The following is a 23,707-nucleotide window of genomic DNA, read 5'->3' on the forward strand; positions in this document are numbered from 1 at the left end:
TGGCACACGCCTTTAATCCCAGCACTCGGGAGGCAGAGCCAGGCGGATCTCTGTGAGTTCGAGGCCAGCCTGGGCTACCAAGTGAGTTCCAGGAAAGGCACAAAGCTACACAGAGAAACCCTGTCTTGAAAAACCAAAAAAAAAACCAAAAAACAAAACAAAACAACAAAAAAAAGAGAACACACACAACAACCAACCTTAATATGATCTTCCATTTATAACCTAAGCTAATACATTAAGTTATATTCTCTTCCAGTCCCTAAATTCAGAGGGGTGTGTGTGTGTGTGTGTGTGTGTGTGTGTGTGTGTGTGTGTGTGTGTTGTAATCGTTTGCTGAAAGCAGCCAGTAGGTTGGAAGCAACCTTATAAAATAAATATCAGCCATAAATATTGGAAACAGCATATGAATATAACTTAATAACATTTGTTTACAGTACATTTGTTTTTCTGAGTGCTCTGGGGTTAGCTGGAGCCAGGAAAGTTTCATCCCGTGTAAAACTCTATTAAAGATTTCTATAAAGTACCCCTTATTCCTTCCCCATGCCTTATCTTCTGTGTTAGTAAATAAATACAGAGCAAAGCCCTCTGTTAGGGACAGTCCACAGCAGAGACCGTTCAGGCAGACAAAGACACATACTACAGACAGACCAGTAACCAGACTTCAGACAGAGGGAAGATGAACGGAGAGAAATAGAAAATTCAAATTTGAGCTCGCTCTTTTTACTGATGACCAAATAAAAGAATTTGATTTTTATTTGGTTCTAATTTCTAATACCTACAGTGGTATTTGTCACAACATAAATCGTACCTAAGCATTTGAGGAATACTTTCTAGGGCAGAGGGTAACCTACTCTAGCAATTCTGAGAACTCTTTCTACATGTGTTATTGAAATGTTTTCTTTTTACACACACACACACACACACACACACACACACATACCTCACTCACACTGTAGCTCAGACTGGTGTCAAATAACATAGCAATCCTTCTTCCTCAGCCTCACGAGAGCTGGAATTACAGGTGTGTAGCCCTGGCTGGCCTGGAACTCACTTTATAGACCAGGCTGTCCTCAAACTCAGAGATCCGCCTGCCTTTGCCTCCCAAGTGCTGGGATTAAAGGCGTGCACCACCACCACCCAGCTCAACAACCTCAATTCTAAGAATATTGAAAAAGGGGGATTTTCAAATGGACATTTGCACATATATGTTCATAGCAGCACTACTCAGCCAAGCAGTAGCAGCAACTCAAATGTCCATCCCTGAAATGAATGGAAAGACAAAATACAATGTAATGCTGGTGAGCCTTTGAAAGCAAGGAAACCTTGCCATGAATGCATTTTAAGAACATTTTGCTAAATGGAATAATCACTGGAAAAAACAATCACTGTTTAGAATTCCATTTACATGAGATAAGTTAGAATTCCATTTACATGAGGTAAGTTAGAATTCCATTTACATGAGGTAAGTTAAAGGAACGGGAGATGGTGGTTGCACAGGGATGGCAGGGAGACAGAAATGAGGCACTGCTGTTTAATGTGTACGGAGTTTCAGCGTCCAAAGAGTTCTGGAGATCTGTTGCACAACAAAATGAATGTGCTTAACACTCCTGAACTGCCCACCTTTTAAAAATCGGAATGTGGTGGTGCATACCTGTAATCATAGCACTTGAGAAGCAATAGCAGGAAATTCGGAACTTCAAGGTCATCCTCAGCTACATAGAGAGTTCAAGACCAGCCTGTTCTACATGAAGTGGTAGGGGGATAGTCAGACAGATGCGGTGGAATAATCTTCTTGTATACTGTTGAGACTTGTCATTTGAATTGGTTTAATAAAACACTGATTGGCCAGTAGTTGGTCAGGAAGTTAGGCAGGAAAGCCAAACTGAGAATGCTGGGAAGGAGAAGGATGGATGGAGTCAGGGTTGCCAGCCAGATGCAGAGGAAGCAAGATGAGAATGCGTATTGAGAAAAGGTATCAAACCAAGTGACTAAACATAGATAAGAATTATGGGTTAATTTAAGTGTAAGAGCTACTTAGTAATAAGCCTGAGCTACTGGCAGAGCATTTATAAATAATATTAAGCATCCAAGTCAATTATTTGGGAAGCAGCTGCTGGGTATTTGGGAGTTGCTGGAGGGACACAGAAACTTCCGCCTACAGACAGACAGACAGACAGACAGACACACACACACACACACACACACACACACACACACGGGGGGGGGGGGGAGCGCACAAGCAATTGAACATGAAAGACAGACTATTAATCAGTTTAATCATTCAAACAATTTTCCAGATCAGAAAGGACAAAATTTCCACACAGAGCTCAACATAATAAATGAAAATAAATCCACAGCAAGGTACCCAATTCTGAAGATATAATACAAGTAGAATTGAAGATATAATACAAGTAGACACAGAGGTCAATGCCAGGGCTACATGCTGAATTCTAGACCAGTATGATGGCTGATATTGGTTGTCAACTTGACTGTATCTGGAATCAACTAAAACCCAAGCAGCTGGGCACTCCTGTGAGGGATTTTTCTTGATTGAATCACTTGAGGTGGGAATCTGGACAGAATCTTCTGGTGATAGCACACATAAAAGGACACGGAAGAAGGAAGGTTTTGCTTTTTGCTGGCTGGCCCTTACTCTCACTAGTGAGGCATTCCTTCACTGCTATTAGAACCTACTTCTTTGGGATTCCAACATAGACTGAAGACTAGCTGAGACATCCAGTCTTGTGTACTGAACAACTATTGTGTTCAAGAACTTTCTGTCAGGTGACAGCCATTGTTGGACTAGTGGAGCCACAGCCAGTAAGGTAATCTAATAAGTCCATACACATGTACACACACTTCTTTGGTGCTGTACCTCTAAAGGACCCTAAATAATACAGATTGTTGTACCAGGAGTGGTTCTAGAGAAACAGAATTATAAGGATGAATTTTTGGTTTGGGTTTTTGCTGTTGTTGTTTTGTTATATTTTTGTTTGTTTTGTTTGTTTTTTGAGATAGGGTTTGTGTAGCTCTGGCTGTCCTGGAATTAGCTTTGTAGACCAGACTGGCCTCGAACTCAGGGATCCACCTACCTCTGCCTCTGGAATGCTGGGATTAAAGGTGTGCACCACCACTGCCTGACATAAGGATGAAATTTCTAAGTATCTGGAATAGGCTTTGCAATTCACTGACACCTATAGTTACTGAAGCCTTCCCTGGTAGCATGAAGAACTTTGAAAGCCCATGGCTAGAAACATTTGATGAGAACAGGAATTTACTTTAGACAACTTATGGATAGGTAAGGAAAGTAACGATGCTGGCTGGTTTCTCCTGGAAGCTCTGGATAAACCTCCAATGGGAAAGCATGAGCTCAATGAAAACATCAGCCAGCTCCAGGTTCACACACAAGGTCTAGGTTTCTAAGTGTGCCCTGGAAGAGTCTTCTCTCCAGAAGCCACAGGGCTCAAGTTTCAGAAAATCCAACCCAAGTCTTCACTGTAAACTGGCTGACCTACAACAGTTTTCATTCCAGTTCCAGCCCTGGAGGGGGTCAGTGTCTAAGGACACGGACAAGCAACAGGATCCTGTAACTTGAGGTAAAGATGTGTGAGAGGACCCCAAGGCTGAGAACTTTGAACCCTTAGATTCTCAAAGGGTTATCTCACATGAGGAAATAGTCTCCCAACCCTTAGCAAAGGATACATCACCAACCCCTGAAGTATCGCCCTCTTCACCTTTACCTGGAGGAATTAATCCTTCATTGTCTGCTGAAGCAGCAGTGACTTTATCTGAAGGACATGCCAGGCAAGGCAATACTGATGTCCCTCAGGGACCACCAATAGTTGTCTCTAGACTCAAAACTAGACTTAAGACTAAACATGCTCGGGGGCTGGGGAGATGGCTTGGAGGTTAAGAGCACTGACTGCTCTTCCAGAGGACCAGGGTTCAGTTCCCAGCACCCACATGGCAGTTCACAGCTGTCTGTAACTCCAGTTCCAGGGGACCCAACACCCATGGCAAAACATCAAAGCACATAAAATTTAAAAAAAAAAAAAAAAAAAAAAGACATGTTCCTACAGTGGAGAGCAAAGGTGTAGTCATGAAGGGGTGTGCTGTATTACTAAAGGCCTTAATGAGTTTGCTAATTCATTCAAACAGAGTCTGGAGAATATGCATGAAAATGGATTTTAAGGGTGTGAAATAAGGTAGAAGGAACATAAACCTGAATTAGGCTGAGTTTATGGATATGGACACGCTGAGTGGAAACTCTAGGTTTCATATGGAAGCACACACAGTTCAAAAAGGTGTCAAAAGTTTGACCAGTTGGCTAAAGCATTTGTTAAAAGGTGACCTAATGAAAAGAAGCTGAAGATCCCTGATACCCCTTGGCTCAACGTTGAAGGGATTTTAAGGCTCAGGGAAACGCAATGCTAGAATGGGTGTGTTGTGTAAAATCTAATCCTCCACAGTAGGAAGGGCCAGAAGACATGCCCTTCATTAACCCTGTAAGATGCAAAACTGTGAGAGGCACCAGCACATTGAAGGGCTTTGTCATTGCCCTTGTCCTTGTGTCAGACTTTAGGGTTGGAGATGCAGTTGCTCAGTTGGTCGAATAAAGCACAATGGGTTTAACCGGGTCCTGGAGTGGCATGGGCCAGGAGGCAGCACTGAATCACCAAAGGCAGAGTGGTGGCAGTTACCATAACGGGCAGCCCAGGCAGAGAAAGGTCCATAATGGTCAGCATAGGCAAAATGACTTTTAGGGTGGCGTGACTTGAATGGACCTTTGGTACTAACTAATACATCATGGTGTTTCCAACCTTGAAGTAGATAAGAAGCCTACTGCATTTTTGCTTAATCTGTATAAACAGAAAAATTCTCAAACAAATGTAAAAAAGGGTACACTGGATGATGGCAAGAGGAAATCTCAGCCTGTGACACAAATACCAGACTTGAACCAGTTTGCAGACCCAGAACTCCTTGAATGAAGGGGAAGCCTGGTTCCCTTGGGGAAGGAACTCTGATAAAATAGTTTAAAGTTTTACTGTTAGCCATTCTCCAGTCCTTCCCCGGATGAACATGAACACAAGGACAACTGTACACTGGGGGAAAGGAAACAATCAGACTTTCCAGGGTCTATCAGATACTGTTCTGAATTAACACTGATTCCAGGAGATCCCAAGAACTGGCCCTCCAGTTAAAGTAGGGGCTTCTGGGAATCAGACGATTCATGGAGTTCTGGCTAAAGTCCGACTCACAGTGGGTCTCCTGACTCAGTCTGCGGTTATTTCCCAAGTCCATAGTGTATCATTGGGACAGATATACTTACAAGTTGGTGGAATTCCCACACTGCTTCCCTGACCTGTGGAGGAGGGCTACTATAGTTGGAAAGGCCAAATGGAAGCCTTTGGAGTTGCCTACCAGGGAAAACAGTGAAAAACAACAACAAAAACAGTATCAAGTCCCAGGAGAAATTGCAGAAATTAATGCCACCTCAAGGACTTGAAATTGTGGGGAAGGTGGTTTCTACATCTCACTGTAACTCTCTTGTCTGGCCTACTCAAAAGGTAGATGGGTGATGGACAATGACAGTTGACTACTGCAAACTTAATCAAGTAGTGACTCTGACTGCAACTGCTGTACCAAATGCAGTGGCTTTACTTGAACAGATGAACATATCTCTTGGTTCGTGGTCTGCAGCTATTGATCTAGCAAATGCCTTTACCTCAGTACCTGTCCATAAGGGCCACCAGAAGTACTTAGCTTTCAGTAGGCAAGGCCACCAGTATACCTTTATAGTTTCATCTCAAAAGTATTTTAAATATTCAGTCCTGTGTCATAACTTAGTTTGAAGAGATCTTGATCATCTGTCTCTTCCACAAAATATCACATTGGTGCGCTATATTGATACATTATGCTGATAAGACCAAGTGAGCAGGAGGAGACAGCTACTTTGGACTTGTTCATAATGCACATGTGCATCAGACGATGGGAAATTAATCCAATCAAAATTCAAGGGCCTTCTACCTCAGAGAAATCTCTAGGGGTTCAGTGGTATAGGGCATGTAGAGATATTATTTCTAAGGTGAAGGGTAAGTTACTATACCTGGCCCTCTCACCACCAAAAAAGAAGTACAATACTAGGGCTGGAAAGACGGCTCAGTGGTAAAGAGCACTTGTTTTTCCTGCAGAGGACAAAGGTTCAATTCCACCCACAACTGTCCATAACTCTAGCTCCTAGGGACCCAATGCCCTCTTCTGATCTCAGCAAGTACTACGTATGCACATGACACACAAACATACATTCAAGCAAAACATTCAAATACATAAAAATGAACTCAATCTTGAAGAAGCTGCCACCACCACCAGCAGCAGAACACTTACTGGGCCTATTTGGATTCTGGAGACAGCACATTCCTCACTCGGGTGTGTTACTCTAGCCCACATACCAAGTGACTGGGAAAGCTGCTAGCTTTGTGTGGGGCCTGGAATGGGAGCAGTCTCTTCAACAGGTCCAGGCTGCTGTGCAGGCTGCTCTACCACTTGGACCATATGAGCCAGCAGAACCTAGAGTATTTGAGGTGCCAGTGGAAGATAGGGATGCTATCTGAGCCTTGGGCAGGCCCCTATAGGTGAGGAGACCTTTGGGATTTCGGAGCAAGTTCTATCATCTATGCAGATCTACCATCATCTGCAGATAACGATTTCTTACTTTGAGAGACAGCTCTTGGCCTGCTACTTGGTCTTAGTGGAAACTGAATGTTTCACAATGGGTCACCAAGTTACCATGTGACCTGAGATACCCATCATCAGCTGGGTATTATGTGACCCACCAAGAGACCCAAAATCTGTTGCTTTCAATTCTCTAATGAACCCCTAAAAACCAGAGATAATGCTTTAAAATTTGGAAAAAAAATAATTTTCAACCTAGAATTCTATTTTTTTTTTTTTGAGCTGAGGATCGAACCCAGGGCCTTGTAGCAAGCGCTCTACCACTGAGCTAAATCCCCAACCCCTCAACCTAGAATTTTATTCCCAACCCTAACATCAATCAAATGTGAGGGCATCTTCAGTTAGTCAAGATTTTAAATGTGATATCCTATGTACCCTCCCCTTCTTGACTCTGAGTATGTATTCTATTCCACCAAAGTTAAGGATTAAAAGGGATGGGAAGGCATATATTCAAGCAGTAGAAATAGAGATCCACACAGGAGATCATGAGAGTAAACATGAGAATGAAGATATGCAGAGTATACAGGGGCACTAATTCAGACCCACGAGACCAAAAGCTCCACATAGGATTCCTTTTGAAAACAAAAACTATTAAAATAAATACTTGGAGCTCTAACTGTCTTTAGAAGGTTGTGTGTGTGTATGTGTATGTTGGCACTCATGAATATGCACACAAGGCGAGATAGGGCAGGACATTGGGTGTCTCCTCTTCCGCTCTCTACCTTGTTGCCTCGAGACAGTGAGCTCTGAAGATCTGCCTGTTTCCACCTCATAGTGCTGGAATTATAGGCACTTGGGTCATGCTCAACTATTTTGTTTTTTAATATTTATTTATTTACCTTTTTAAAATTATGTAGATGTACATGTGTCTCGGGGAGATATGCACATGAGTGCAGATGTTTAAAGAGGCCAGTGGCGACAGATTCTCTGAAGCTAGAGTTACAGGTGGATGTGAATCACCTGACATGGGTGCTGGGAATCAAACTCAGATTCTCTAGAAGAACAGTTCATGCTCTTAACCACTGAGCCATCTCTCCAGTCCCCATTTGGTTGTTTTTTTTTTGAGACAGGATTTCATTATGTATCCTTGGCTGGCCTGGAATGCACATGGAGACCAGGCTGTCCTAGAATTCAGAGGCCTGCCTCTGCCTCCAGAGTGCTAGGATTAAAGGTGTATGCCACCATGCCCAGCCATGCTCAGCTTTTTCTTTTCCTTTTATTAAAAATAGATTTTTTTCTCAAATAATATCTCCTGACTACAGTTTCCCCTCCCTCTACTCCTCCCAGTTCCCCCCCTCCTTCCCTCCCATCTGGATCCACTCCCTTTCTATCTCTCATTAGAAAACAAACAGGGTTTTAAGGGATAATAATAAAATATGTAAGAAAAACAAAACTAATATATTGGAATTGGTAAAACAAACAGAAGGAAAAGAGCCCCCAAAATATAGCTGTTTGCACACTCAGGGATCCCATAAAAACACAAAACTGAAGCCATAATACATACACAGAGGACCTGGTGCGTACCCATGCAGACCCTATATATGCTACCTCAGTCTCTGAGTTCACACGCATGCTCACCTTTTTAATGTGAGTGTTAAGGACTAGAGCTCAGGTCTTTATGACTGCAGAGCCATAATACATACACAGAGGACCTGGTGCGTACCCGTGCAGACCCTGTATATGCTAGCTACCTCAGTCTCTGAGTTCACACGCATGCTCACCTTTTTAATGTGAGTGTTAAGGACTAGAGCTCAGGTCTTTATGAGTGCAGAGCCAATGCTCTTACCCACTGAGCCATTTTCCCAGGCCCCTAAATGTCCTTACAGGGGCGGTGCTAATTTTCCCTTGTCTCTCTGTCTTTGAGTTGGCTATAAAGGGACCCTCTGAAGATGCTGGGGAGAGAGCTCAGTTGGTAAACTGCTTGCTGTGTGAGCACAGAAGCTAAGTTCAATCCCCAGCTCTCATACAAATAGCTTCATATAGGGCTGGAGAGATGGCTCATTGTTTAAGAGCACTTGCTACTCTTACAGAGGAGCCAAATTTGGTTCCTAGCACCTGCATGGTACTTACAACTATGTGTGACATCCAGAGAATCTGATGTCTTCTTTTTGCTTCCTTGGGTACCAGGCATGCATATGGTAAACATACATACATGTAGGTAGACCACTCATAAACACTACCCCCCCCCCAAAAAAAAAAGAAGGCCAGATGTAGTAGCACACGCTTGTTATCCCAGTGCTGGGAAGGCGGTGACAGTAGGGTCCCTGGGGCTTGCTGGCCAGTCAGTCTAAGCCTAAACGGTGTGTGTTCCAAGCCAAGTGAGAGACCCTGTCTCAAAACTAGAGTGGGTAATTCCTGAGAAACACCACCTAAAGTTGACTTCTGGCCTCTACACACACAGGCTCATATATTTACCCATACGGCCACTCTCTACACATGAATACATACCCAAATGAAACAAAACCTTCTCCTGAGAAGACCCCTATTTATGAAGGGCATCCTGGTCCCAATGAAAAAGGAATGCTGTACAGAGAGGTCAAGTTGGGTATCATCATTCAGTCTAACAGCATTAAACCAAACCTGGTATATCCAATCACATTTTAATATGGTTGCTTATATTTCAGTCATGCTCATGTATTAAGTCTCTCTCTCTACACACACACACACACACACACACACACACACACACACACACTCACGAAGGAAGAGGGCTCAGTGGGTAAGTGCTTGCTCTACAAGTGTGAGGGCCTAGTTTGAATCCCCAGCACCCCTGTAAAAAAAGTTGGGCTATGCTTGCCTACAATCCAAGCATCACTGGGAGGAGCCAGCGGATCCAGAGAAATCACTGGCCAGTCAGCCTAGCTAGCCTAACTGGTGGGCTAGCTCAGGGAAAGACCCTGTCTCTAGACAGTAACACAGAAAAGGGCAGAGGAAGGCACTCGATGTGCTGCTCTGGCCTCAGCATATTCGTGTGTGGGCGTGCACACTGCCACATTTGAGTGCATGTTACACACACACCCTGAAACCCAAAGACTGAGTCCCTGGACTACTAACATGACCAGTTTGCAGGACAGTGAACATGAGAACTCACCCACCTTCCAGGAAGGCAGTGTACTCCCAACTCTCCCAAGACGGAAGCTCCTATGTTTTAGACCTTTTTAAGCTCACTATACATCACTGTATTTCTTGCTTATTCATGTCCTTTAAAATATCCTCTGTACTAAAGTGGTAAATATTAAGTTTTTTGAGCTCTGTGAGCAATTTAAGCAAATTACTCAAAGCAGAAGCAGTGTGTGTGGTGGGGGAGGGGTCGTGGGAACCTCAGTTCGCAGCCAGCTGCTGAGCAGCTTCAGAGGACTTGTAACTACGTCTAAAATGGAGGCAGTTTGAGGGATTTAGCCCTTGATCTGTGAGACTGATATTTCCACGTAGATAGTGTCAGGACTGAATTACACTTAATGATGACTGGGGTGGTACCCACTGAAGAATCACACACTTGCTGGTGGGAGAAACTTCTCTGCCCCTGACATCACAGAGGTCTTCTGTGTTGACTACGATATGAGAACATAATTAAAAAAAAAAAAAAAAGATATCTTGCTTTTTTCTCAGACATACAGCATATATAATACTGCTTTAAAAACACTGAACACCTATAGTCATAAGACTCATCTTATTGATTAAAAAAACTGAACTTTTAAAAAACTCTGGCATAGCTCTAGCATTTGTCTCTTATGAAATGGGATACACTGTTCTGTGTTACTCAGAGCCAAGGAGTCACACTGAATTGTCAAATTACCAACTATCTACAAATAGAAAAAGAAATCGGCTTTTAGAAGGCAGACTTGTTTACCTACCTGATGAAAGAAGTACGTAACAGCAAGGTCATTGTCGTTTAAGAGGATTTCTTCTTCTGTTGTAAAGAGCCACTTGCGAACCGTCAGGCAGGTGCCTGGTACAGCAGACGTATAATTCTGGACGTAGAGTTTATGAGGAAATTCGTTAGGTGCCAGCTTACGTACTGAAGAAGACAAAATAAAGAAAGCTGAAGTGGAGAGATATACAGGAGTCTCCCAAGTAGAAACTGTACAAGGCAGACCAATATAGTAGTCGTCATTAATTATAGCATCAGCTCAAATTCATCAAGAAACTCTAGCTCAAGAACACGGAATTGCAGATCCAGCCAAATCTACCCTTTCTAACAAAGACTCTGGACAGTAAGGCAAATGACTGAAATCTTCTGCTTGAATGACATGTCTTTCAGCTAACACGACTGCATAGAGTACCAACTCCAAACTCAGCTAAAATGCCTGATCTGCTGAGTTACACCCATCAGTGGACAGACATGCTATCCACCAATGTCTTCAGAGCAGCCTCTCCTCTTACCCAGCTAGGGGACATCTGGAGTCTCTCCTATGGCCACTCTCAATGTACTGCACTTATTTGTGCAGAACTGAAAAGTACTTCTTTCTCACCCACTCCCCAAATCCTAAGGCATTTGCCACAGTCCAGGCATCTTCTGAGCAGCTTCCAAACAGCCTGGGCTGGGATTACAGGCATGTGACACCACACCCAGTTTACTATTTCTAATCCCTACACTGGCTCCTAAGGCCTTTCCTGAGGCTTAATTGGCTTTCTAACACTACAAAAGACAGACTCAATATTTCCCCTTTATAGAGAGTGAGGCTAAAGCTTAGAAAGGATAAGATTAAAATCCAAGCATCCTGGCATCCTACCAATTCTTTATAACACAATTTCTATCTGTGTATCAGGCCACTGAGAATTAGGAAGAAAAATACTAGGAAGATGGTTGCTCCCAAGGAATTCAAGTTGCTGTAGACAGACAAAAGACAACGGTGGATGGACAGTGATCAGAAACTCTTTACAAGATCTTCCCAGTCTGCTCGCTGAAGGCAGCAGTACTAAGTGGGCTCTGTTCTCATCCTTAAGCTCTTCTTTGGCAAAGCAGTTTCTGTCCAAGAGTGTTAGACTAAAACACCCCAAACAAAATAGAGTAACAGACATCAGCACTTACCAAAGGAGTGATTGATCACTTCAAATAAGGCAAAGTAATTCACTGTTGTACTGTCCATGCCAACCTTTGCTGCGATAGCCTGAAGTTTAAACATGATAAAATTGTTTCAGGAAAAGTAAGTTCAGACAATGCTATAGGGACAGGTAGATATATGAGAAGGGAAAGGAGACACTCTGCATCCTGGCTTCATAAAAGCCACCATGGCCCACAACTATCCTTAAGGTACACATGTGCACACATATGAATGAATCCAAATACAGCTGCCCTCTGTGAGCATCTCTCTTCCAATACAAGCTGACAACAGTTTCCTCCTTGGTATCAAAGTTCCTTTTTAAAATATGAATTCGTTCCACAAAGGTATTTTTTGAATTTATTTTACTAATGTGTATGTGTGTGTCTGTGTCTGTGTGAATGAATGCCATGTATATTTGGATGCTCACAGAAACTAGAAAAAGACAATGGATCGCTTAGAATTGAGTTCTCTCTCCAGCCCCCACAAAGGTGTTTTATATCATTTAAAGAAATATACTTGACAGGACAGATCATAAAATTAAAACAATTTTTTAAAAAATACTTAAAATATTCACTTTGTTTGTGTGTGTGTATATATGTATGTCTCTGTGTATGTGTGTGGGATGACCTCATGTGGAGGTCAGAGAACAATGTGCAAGAATCAGTGCTGCTCTAAGGATTACTCAGGCTGTCAGGCTTAGAGGAAAAAGCCTTTACCCACTGAGGCATCTCACCATACCTAAAAACAGATTCTCTGACACCTAGTTTTACATATTCAGCTTACATTTACTATAGGCTGCTAACACACAAAAATCTCAGCCTTTGATTACTTAAGTATTTTTATTTTATTTTATGTGTATGAGTATTTGGCCTGCATGTGTATCTGTCTGTGTGACTGGTGCTCATGGAAGTCAGAAGATGCAGATCCCCAAAGAATGCAGTTATAGGCAGTTATCAGCAGCCATGTGGGTGATGGGAATCAAACCTGGGTCCTCTGGAAAAGCAGCCAGGGCTGCTAAGCCATCTCTCCAGACCTCTCAACCTTTGGTTCTTACTTTCTTGTTTTAGAGACAGGCTCTCACTCTGTTGGTTATATCGGCCTTGAACTAGACTGGAGTGGTCCTCTTACAAGCTCAGCCTCCTAAGTACCTGGAACTATATATATGTGTGTGCATTTCTGTGCTTAATTCTTGGGCTTAAAACATTGTTAATTCTTTTTTTTTTCTTTTCCTTTTTTTTTTTAACATTGTTAATTCTATTCAGAATTCACAAATTATTTTTATTTTTTATTTATTTTTATTTATTTATTTATTAAAGTCACCAATATCTTCACGGAAGTAACCAAACATTGACAAACAGCATATTAAACAAGACCCAATCCTCTCTGGAAACTAAGGCCCTAACATGACAAATGAGAAAGAAATGGAAAGATTTCATGTGCAAATAAATCAAAATGAAATTACATACAAAACAACAACAAAAAAGTACACAGCAGAAAACAAAATCAGGGTTTTTTTGTTTTTTTTTTTAAGAGCACTCCCAATATAAGCAAGGTATTCACTAAACAATTCACTAAACAGCTAAAAACTGTTAGAAGACTGAACCAAATATGATTATATCCCTTCTTCCTGTATCTGCTCACATACCCAGCCTAGGTTCATCTGATATTGTGTAGGAACTGGAAATTACAAGTATTCTAAATCACCTTTCTATACTGCACTGGATCAAAACTAGAATACTCTGAGGGTTTACAAAATGGCTTCTAGCTACAAGATTCAGTAATATGATTGGGGAAGGGAGAGTCCAGGCTGGAGAGGTGGTCCAGCAGATATGAGCACTTGCTGCGCTTACAGAGGACATAAGTTTAGTTCCCAGCACCCACACTGGAACTCCAGTTCCAGGATACCCAATGCCCTCTTCTGGCCTTTCCAGATAACTGCAAACAATGTTTACATACATATTCACAGATTATACAAACATATAAAAAATTAAACAAAAAATACCCTAGGTTTTTCTAAAGAAACATTGAAAAAAGAGAACAAAACATCTGCAAAGTTGCCAGGTGGTGGCGGTGGTGGTGGCGGTGGCGGTGGCAGAGCACACCTTTAATCCCAGCACTGGGGAGGCAGAGGCAGAGGCAGGTGGATCTCTGTGAGTTTAAGGCCAGCCTGGTCTACAGGGGGAGTTCCAGGACAGCCAGAGTTTTACACAGAGAAATCCTATTTTGAACCCCACCCCCAAAAAGTAAAAACAAACCTTTTGCAATTACTCCAATATACTCCATTCCTATAAAATTCAAAGATGGCTGGAATCCTACAAATAATCAACTGCCATGGTAATTGTAGATGATTAATGAAGGATAGATTTTCTTGTTTGTTATAAAGGAGTGCTCTGAATAAGCGCTAATAACCAGAATTCTGTCTATCTCCCTGAAAATCTTGATCCAGTTCAGATTAAAGGCAAATAAATGGGCCTGCAAATCGTGATTATACCCAACACCCAGATTGTGATTTTAAATGTTATTTCTCACCAAGAACCAAGACTAATAGAGGAAGGGGTTTATTCTAGATCTAGGCCAAGAAATGTCTAAAGAAGAGACCAAGATATCTTGTTTTAATAAAATATCCCATAAGCTAATGGATAGTACCAAAAGTACACAGGAACAGACAGACATAAAGGAACTTCCTTTGGCCAAAGATGCAACCATTTGAGCATCAAAGAGATAATAACATGCTGTTTATTAAATCACATTTAATTAGAAATTTACCTGTAACTAAAAATAAACTATTAATAATTATTACACTGGACAACACTGGAATCAACTAAAGCATCCATTCTTTACTCTGAAAACTGCCAATAAAGGAAAGAATTAATTTTTTAACCTTTCTCTCCCACAAACTGTTTTTCAGGCTAAATCAATAGCCTTCGCCGACAAGAAAAAGTTACTTACAGAAGAATTCTAGCTATGTGAAAAAAATGAGAGAACTAGAAACCAGCACATTGCAACCTTTCTGAAATTACTGATTAAGGTAACAATTAGCAATGGACAGACTCATCTGGTAAAGATCAGGAGAAACTCTGCAGTAAAAACATTAAGTAAACGCCACCAAACTACTCATCAATCACGTTACCACTAAAATGGACAAGCAGAGACTGAGTAGTGCCTACTGAGAAGCAACACTTTATATTATACAGCCTAATTATAAAGTATTTGTATTTTGTATTGAAAAATAAAACTTGAGCCGGGCGGTGGTGGCACACGCCTTTAATCCCAGCACTCGGGAGGCAGAGCCAGGAGGATCTCTGTGAGTTCGAGGCCAGCCTGGGCTACCGAGTGAGTTCCAGGAAAGGCGCAAAGCTACACATTGAAACCCTGTCTCAAAAAACCAAAAAAAAAAAAAAAAAAAAACTTAAATATAATCAAGATTCTAGAGTAAATTTCTATTTCTAGAAAATACAGGGAACTAGAAGGACATGATAAATAATCTACAAGGAAACAAGCAGATAAATTTAGCATGATCCAACTTCTGCACACACACAAGAGCAAGGAAGGGAGATTGCTTTATATTACAGTAAGTAAAAATTAAGACCAAATATGACATAACGACCTGTTTCCATCAGATTTTTAACAAGCCAACTATAAAAATTCATTTTGATAACTGAAAAATTCTAACTATGGAGTTAATTAACAATAAGAAATGGTGTTGCTTTAAGATTTGATAATGGTATTGGTTATATATAAAGAATGTGCATGTTTTAGATGTTTGCTGAACTATACACACAGGTCTACCATAGATTTTGCCCAAAAACAAAACTAAAAAAAACAAAAAAACAAACACAAAATACCCTTAGAAGAAAAGGAAAAAAGGGTACATGGTGTAAATGTGTCAAGATCTTGATAATTATTACTAAATATGACTAATGAAGGAACTGGGGATGTAGTTCAGTGATGGAATACTTCCCTAAAAAGTATGCCCAAGGCCCTGGGTTCTATATCTCACACCATTAAAAAGAAAGCATACAGAGAAATTTATGATTCTATTCTGATTCTATATATGTTAAAAAAGTTTTTTCAGGGCTGGAAAAATGGCTATGGAGACAGCATTTCTCTGTGCAGCTCTGGCTGTCCTGGAACTCACTCTGTAAACCAGGCTGGCCTCAAACTCAAGAGATCCATCTGCATCTGTCTCCCAAGTGCTGGAATTAAAGGCGTGTACCACCACTGCCTAACTACATATACCATTTTTTAAAAAGGGTTTTTTACAACAACAAAAAAGGGAGTTAATCATAACCACTGCACTCTGGAGTATTTACTGTTCCTTCCTTCCTTCCTTCCTTCCTTCCTTCCTTCCTTCCTTCCTTCCTTCCTTCCTTCCTTTCTTTCTTTCTTTAACAAGGTTTTGCTGTATAGTCCTGGCTACCCTAGTACTTGCATCATTCTTACCTTGGCCTCCCAAGTGCTGGGATTACAAGTATACAAGCACACTCCAATACACCCAGCTCGCACATACCTTTCTTTTAAGAAGGACAAAGTTACTTCACATTAGTCCTCTGAATTAGTAAGTGTATCCTGCACATTTTGTATGTATTAACTCATTTAATTTTTTACTTGGCTTCACATCATCCAATGTCAAGTCGACTTGCTCAAGGTTAACTTACCTGGTATACTTGGTCTGTAGTACTGTTCTTTTTAACTCTGACAGTAACTGTTGTTCCATCCGGTAATGCTACTCTCAGCTCTACATCAGACACACCATTGTAATTCTAAAGGAAAAGAAAGAATTCGCAACCCAGTAAATTTTCACTCTCCTTGCTACATGCTAGCAAAACAATATCTAACATAAGAAACAGGAAGTAAATTCAATTAAAATGAGGAAAAATGAAGTCTTAAAAGTTAATATATTTACAGCTCATAAAGCTGACTTTAGGGTATAGAAGTTAAAATCATGTTCCTATTTCAAAATAGAATACTGTTGAAAAGTCTAGGTGAAACCCAGATGAGACTTTGGTTCACTCTTGTCACCCATTCAGAACTCACAATGGAGAGAAAACCCAACAGACAGGAGCAGTCTCAACACTGGCTGAGTAATTAGGCAGCGAGATCTGCTAAGAGATACACTGATGTCCTTCCTGAACCTTGATATACACCTTCAAAAGGAAAAATGGATGAGACTTAGGGATGTAAGGTAGTTTCATGCCCAATTTTCTAAGCAAAGACTATACAATTCTTGCTCTACCTAATTAAAAACAAACACTTAGAGTTGGGGATATGGCTCAGTGTGAGAATGCTTGCTTACAATGCTTGGGATCTAGCACAATAAACAAACAAACAATAACAACAACAACAAAACAGCAATCCTCATGGCTTTTGATAATAACATATTTTTCTTTTTTTAATTTTTTAGACTTATTTTATGTGTATGGTGTCCCTACATATATGTACATGCACCATGTGCATATTCAATGCTCACAGAGGTCGGGAACATCTTTGGATCCCCTGGAGCTAGAGGACAGATTAGCTGGGAGCCACAATTCAGTTGCTGGGAACTGAACCCAGGTCTTCTGCAAGAACAACAAAGGCTCCTAACTGCTAAACCATTTCTCTAGCCTCAACACACTTTTCTAACACAGTTTGTCTTTTGTCTTTTTGGGTTTTTTTGTGGGGGGAAAGGGGAGATAGTTTTGCCTTGCAGCCCAGGTTCACCATGAACTCAAGGTGCCTTGGTCTCTAGAATGCTGAGATTATAGGCATGAACCACCATGCCAAGCTTCTAACAAATTTTTGACCTTGTAATTTTTTTCCTCTTCTATATATTTTTATTTTATGTGCATTGATGTTTTGCCATGGGTGTCCAGTGCCCTGGGATTAGAGTTACACACAGTTGTGAGCTGCCATGTAGGTGCTGGGAATTGAACCCAGGTCCTCAGGAAGAGCAGTCAGTGCTCTCAACCACTGAGCCCTCTCTCCAGCCTGACCTTATAATTTTTATTACTGAGAAATAACCATCTAGGAATAAGTTCATTTTCCCTGACCATTAAAAATTACTACTCTTTGTCTAAAAGTACCCTAAACATTACAATAGTTTCCCTCTGACCCACAGGGGTTATGTCCCAAGATCCACAATGCATGCCAGGAGCGGTGGTTGGTACTGAAACCCACAATGGATGCTGTTCCCATCTGCACTAAGCAATTATCATGCACCGTGGCTGTAACTTTTATAGTTAAAGGTGCTCCTGCAAAACCAGCATAAATTTACTTTCGCTTGTCCATAATTTCATAGATAGAATGGGTATACCTACTACAGACCTTGGCAATCTTACCAGGCAGGATTCTTTTTCTTACTGTTGTTAAAGAAGTATTCTCTATGGCTTCCCTTGGGTCTATGTGATTGCTAATACTACTACTCTCCCACATTGAAGGCATCATTAAGGTTTATTTGAATACATCAAGCACTGTGTGCGATACTAGAACAGGTATTCTGATAACTGACCAAACTACTAGGTGACTACCATGCAGGTGGCATACGCAGAGTAGATACACTGGACAGAAGACCATTTAGGTCCCAAATGGGACAGCACAGAATGACATAAAGCTTTAGCATGGTATTCAGAATGGAAGCTTACAAAGTATTTATTTCTGAAATATTGTATCTTATAGTTTTAGATCATAGCTGACTACAGATAACAAAATAAAACAATGGACAAGGGAGGGCATTATTATATTTTATACCCTTATCTACAAGAAGCCTCTAATCTAGTCAGGAAAACAAGATATATACATATTAAATAACTGATGGACAACACATTAATATTACATATTCATCCTTCTTTTCAATTAATACTTATTAAGCACCTCCAACATGCGTGACACTGTGGTAAGGCACTGGGAATATAAAGATAATCAAGATTTAGCTCTTACCTACTGGTAGCTCACACACTCTTGTAAGCTAAAAATATAAAGTGACAAACTGATTATATGTATAAAAATTAGAAAATGAGATGGCAATAACATGAGTGGTACTAACTGCAGAAGTTCTTTGTAGGATGAAAAATCGATGACTTGAGTCATCAGAGAAGTAAGACTTCAAAGAGAAGGTGGACTGGAAAACGGCAGACTGGAAACTGCCTCTGCATAGCACAGTGAATGAGTTCACTGTGTCAAAGTAACAAAGAACAGATTCCATTCCAAAGGCAGAAAGAACAGAGCAGGGCATAGCACAAGAGGAGTTGATAAAGACAGCTGAAAAGTACAGAGAGCCAGAAGGGTGCTCGGAGAGAAGTGACCTTTGATCTGTTCTAAAGGATGAGCCGTACAAAACAATGGGCATGGAGGTCAAGTGAGGGGGAGACTCCCTGGAAGAGCAGAAACTCTAGGGAACGACATATGGATTAAGGAAATAAAAAATACTCCAGAGCCAATGAGAGGGTTAGTAGGTTTGCTCTGTTGATAAAGGCACTTGCCACTAAACCTGATGACCTTGATGAGTTTGGTCTCCAAAACCTACATGATGGAAAGAACCACTGTTCCCCAAGCTGTCTACCATGCTGTGGTATGCTGCACTGCTTGTACAAGCATAGACACACAATAAATAAATAGATGTTAAAAACATACTTTGTAGGTTTGAAGATGTGTCACAGTGGCAGAGCATTTGCTTGGCATGCATGAGTGTCCAGGTTTGAGTCGTAGCACCATAAAGGAGAAATGAAAGTACTAAAGTACCTGGAATAACGATATATCAGACAGTTGGTAGGGATTGATATTAGAGAGAGAGGCCAGACCAGGATGTGCCATGTGAGTACCATGTAGGAGTTCAAACTGAATCCTGAAAACTGTGGGCAAGTTTCAAATTTTCAAGTAGAGAAATGGCAGTAAAACAGAACAGTTCTCTAAGAACCTTAGCGATGAACAGAGAAAAATGGCTACTAGAAAGAGTCAAATTTTGTTTTTTCTTTAACATGAAAGATGAGCCATGCGTTTATTCAGAGACAGAGAAGTAAGGAGGAGTGATAGGGTAGAGTAGGGGAGGGGAGGAGAGGAGAGGATTTTAGCATTTTCTCACAGCAGCAGAATTATGGCAGTGAACTTTCAATTAGTCCTGCCACACATACCATTAAGAAGGTTCCCCAACATAAAGACGACCCTAAACCAGTGCCTCAGGAGCTTTGAGATCAGCAGGCTACTAGGTCACTTCTACATAATTTTACAGCATTCTAAAGGAAGTAAGTTATCACATTTGTTGACAAATCAGGGTCCACCAGACAATGCAGAAATGATCAAAACATTACCTCAGAAGTACAGAGAGAAACTTGTATCTCATGAAGAAATACAGTTTACCAACTTGAAGATCCAGAATAACCACTGTGGTTGCCATTTGCCATCAGATGAAAAAAATCACCTTTAAAATAACTTCAAAAATAGCAAATGAAGAGGGAGACAGACAGGTAGACATGCAGAGGAACAGTACGGTGAAAAGGAGTGAGTATCTTCTAGCTCCAGCTGGGAGAGAAACAGAAGACTCACAAGGAAAATGGGTGGAGCGGGAGACCATCATGTTCAAAACCAGCCAGACTCATGTCAGAAGACAGACAAGCATTTCATGCTTTCTCTCAGAGTTTAATACATGTACAGGACAAAGTGGAAGGGGACTGTACACAGGAGTTGAACAGGAAAGAGGGTCGGGGACAAAAGAGAAGGATGCAGCAGGAAAGAGACTGTAGCACATTTTTCTCTCCTACGTAGACCCCAAACTCAAATGCATAAATACAAATGGAAAATAAAAGCAGGAGGGACTATTGGAGACAAAGAGGAGACAGAGGGAAGGGACAGGGAGCCTTATGAGGGGGGATATGGACAAAACACAATGGGTGTACACGTGCATCTGCACATATACATGTGTGGAACTGAAAATACCATGATGAATTTGTTATTTTATAGCATAACTAAAAAGAAACAAGAGAAAAAGAACCCGGCTCTAGGTCTGAAAGGGCAGATATATATGAAAAGGCAATGGAAGAAATACAGTTGTTTGGAGAGTCGATTGCAACTTAACCCACAAACATTATCTACATTTTTGCCCATGAGAAGCTAAGCAGGAAATTATCAGTGCAGGAGGTGTTCACCTACCTCATCAGACTCTGACAGGAACTCCTGCATGATGTCGCTCTCACCAATGACTCGGATGGAACACACTGCAGAAAACAAAGAGAGAATCTAGCATCAGGTCCTAAATCAAGAATATGCTAAGGTTTACATTTAAATTGTCAGAGCCGAGCATGGTCATACATATCTGCAATTCTAGCACTAGAGAGTCTGAAGCAAAAGGTTTGCTGCTAGTTCAAAGTCAACCTGAGCTATACGGCAAGACCGGGTATCAAAAAGTAAACAGAAAATGTTTAAATCATCGGTAACAGGCAACTATAACCCAGTATATGTATCCTTAGCATATGCAATCTTAAGGCACGACAAACAATTCACCTAAATGATATAGAACAGTACAATAAAAGAAAATACAAAGATGTCATTTGTTAAAAATGTTAAAAACAAAAAAAGCATAGCATATTTAAATTTTCATCCTATGGGATCAATTATCATGTCAAAACATAGGAAAAAAGAGGCCATGGGAGGAGGAGAAAGGTCAGGTAAGAATAAACCAAGTGTCAAATTGAAACACAAAGGGAAAACATGTATTTGTTCAGGACAGCAAGTCAGAGAACATCATCTAACATCACTGTGGGAAAGGGGCAGGAAACCAAAGACTCGAGCTCAACAGAGCATCTAACTCCACCTACAAAGTGATTTAAGAGACAGACAGAAAGACAGAGAGGCACACAGAGCAAGACACAGGAAGAGAAAGGAAGAAGAAAGGAAGAGAAGGAGGGAAGTAGGTAACCAAGTAACTAGTTGTCTAAGAAATGTAGCCCCACGCCATGATGATAAAGAACACTGAAGATTTTATTGCATTTTTTTAAAGTACCCTATCTAATGTCCCCACAGCATGTTCAGAGGCCAGTCTCCTTTAGGAAAAACAGATAGGAAAGTCCCGCCACTTTCAATGTGGGAAACAGTTCTTCAGGAATAAGGTTCAATGCCAAAGTTAGTTTTGTTGGGATGTTTTGTTTTGTTTAATTTTAGATTGAATTAGGTCAATTAGTCTTTACACTATTATTCTTTTAAACTAATATTCTAAAAAACCTATTGCACAGTGTGGTGATTTGAATGAGAATGGCCCCCACAGGCTCATTTGTTTGAATGCTTCATTCCCAGTTGCTAGAACTATTTGGTGGGGACTGGGAAATGTGGCCTTGTTGGAGGAAGTGTGACACTGGGCTTTAAGGTTTCTAAAGCTTATGCCTCTCCTGTCGATGAACTGTAAGCTCTCAACTACAGCTCCAGCGCCATGCCTGATTGCCTGTTTGCCTGCTGCTATGCTCCCGCCATGATGACGGCCAGGACCTACCCTCTGACACTGTAAGCCAGCCCCCAATTCAATGCTTTCTTCTCTAAGCTGCCTTGGTCATGGTGTCTCTTCACAGCAATACAACAGTAACTAAGGCACACCGCTAGCAAGCTATACCGCTATGATATTACAGCCAAGTGAGTGAGTCTCTTCTCACAACCACTAGATTATCTTATTCATATCCGTGTCATTTCTAGAGAAACAAATATTTCAGTATCCACATCCACAGAATCTCAAGTTATCATTTGGAAGTTTCATTAATTCTGCCTATAGGAGACTTTGGATGGCCAACTGCTGAGCAAACCTATACAGGAACAGCTGTAAAAGGAATTTTTATTATAGGACACTGCCATGATCCAAGAATCATCAATGCACCATAATATGTATTTCTAGGTAAATATAACCCTATAAATAAAAGTCCACCAAGGACCACCAAAAACTATTCATTTTTCTGCTATGAGGTCCTCTGCAAATTAGCAAAGCAGGGTACTATCACTGTAGTGAACATGTCAGCCTTGCCTTCAGGGCCCAGATCCTTTACTTCTTCTTATCTGAAACATGGCTTCCTTACACTACTGACTTTTAGGAAACATAGCTATGCAACTTAGGAATCAGAAGCTATGCCCACTCAGTATAACAACGTTTAATAGACTAGCTTACCTTTTTTTTTTTTGGTTTTTCGAGACAGTGTTTTCACTGTGTAGCCCTGGCTGTTCTGGAACTCGCTCTATAGACTAGGCTGGCCTCAGACTCACAGAGATCCACCTCCCTCTCCCTCCTGAGTGCTGGGACGAAAGGCGTGCACCACCCCTTTCCCCTTTTAAACATTTTTAAAACTCACATTTATTTATTAGTCCATTTGGGTGGGGCACACACCCACCACTGCAAATGAGTGGTGGTCCGAGGACAACCTGTGTGAGCTGGTCCTCTCCATCCACCATGTGGGTCTTGGGGACTAACTCAGGTCATTAGATGTGGTGGCAAGTGCCTTTACCTACTATGAAATCAAGTCTGGCTTACCCTTTTCTAGATATTCTTCCAATCCCCGACGCCGGGCATCTAGCTGTTGTTCTGATAATGAGAATGGCCACTTTCCTGGAAGTCGAGGAAACGTAAAGTTGGCAAACTCTCTTTTTAGGTTTTGGTGCAGGATGGCAAATTCCCGGTACCGCTTAGAACACAGCTGCCGCCCTGCCATGTAAACGTTGTACACCTGGTGAGACAGAAGAATGGGGAAGTCACAGTCATCTAAAGTCAGGTGGGTACTACTGTGGTGTCTTCTATGCACTGCACAAAGAATGTTCACAGCCATTTCAAAAGAAACTTAATAAACATGGCAAAAGTTCTACACACAAGAGGCTACTCATTTTGAGAGAGGTATGATCTTAATTTTACCAGTTTCTCCAACATCTAAGTAACTTCAAAGGCAAATGTCAGTTTTTAAGAGTGGATTTATTTTCAGAAAGCCAGAAGT

At 41.1% G+C, this 23,707-nt stretch overlaps 1 protein-coding gene across 2 annotated transcripts in view; it reads right to left on the minus strand.

The window, feature by feature from the left end:
* Snx27 (sorting nexin 27) overlaps positions 1-23,707 on the minus strand; it is an 87,283-nt gene that overhangs the window by 14,554 nt on the left and 49,022 nt on the right. For both annotated transcript variants that reach the window (XM_059265797.1, XM_059265798.1), the window contains exons 3-7: positions 23,254-23,446; positions 20,901-20,965; positions 16,436-16,540; positions 11,765-11,843; positions 10,587-10,750 (exon numbers count right to left, since the gene is read on the minus strand). In XM_059265797.1, coding sequence (XP_059121780.1) covers positions 10,587-10,750; positions 11,765-11,843; positions 16,436-16,540; positions 20,901-20,965; positions 23,254-23,446 — 606 coding nt within the window. The remainder of the gene's footprint in view (positions 1-10,586; positions 10,751-11,764; positions 11,844-16,435; positions 16,541-20,900; positions 20,966-23,253; positions 23,447-23,707) is intronic.

This window comes from Peromyscus eremicus, chromosome 6, assembly GCF_949786415.1.
Source record: "Peromyscus eremicus chromosome 6, PerEre_H2_v1, whole genome shotgun sequence".
Taxonomy (NCBI): domain Eukaryota; kingdom Metazoa; phylum Chordata; class Mammalia; order Rodentia; family Cricetidae; genus Peromyscus; species Peromyscus eremicus.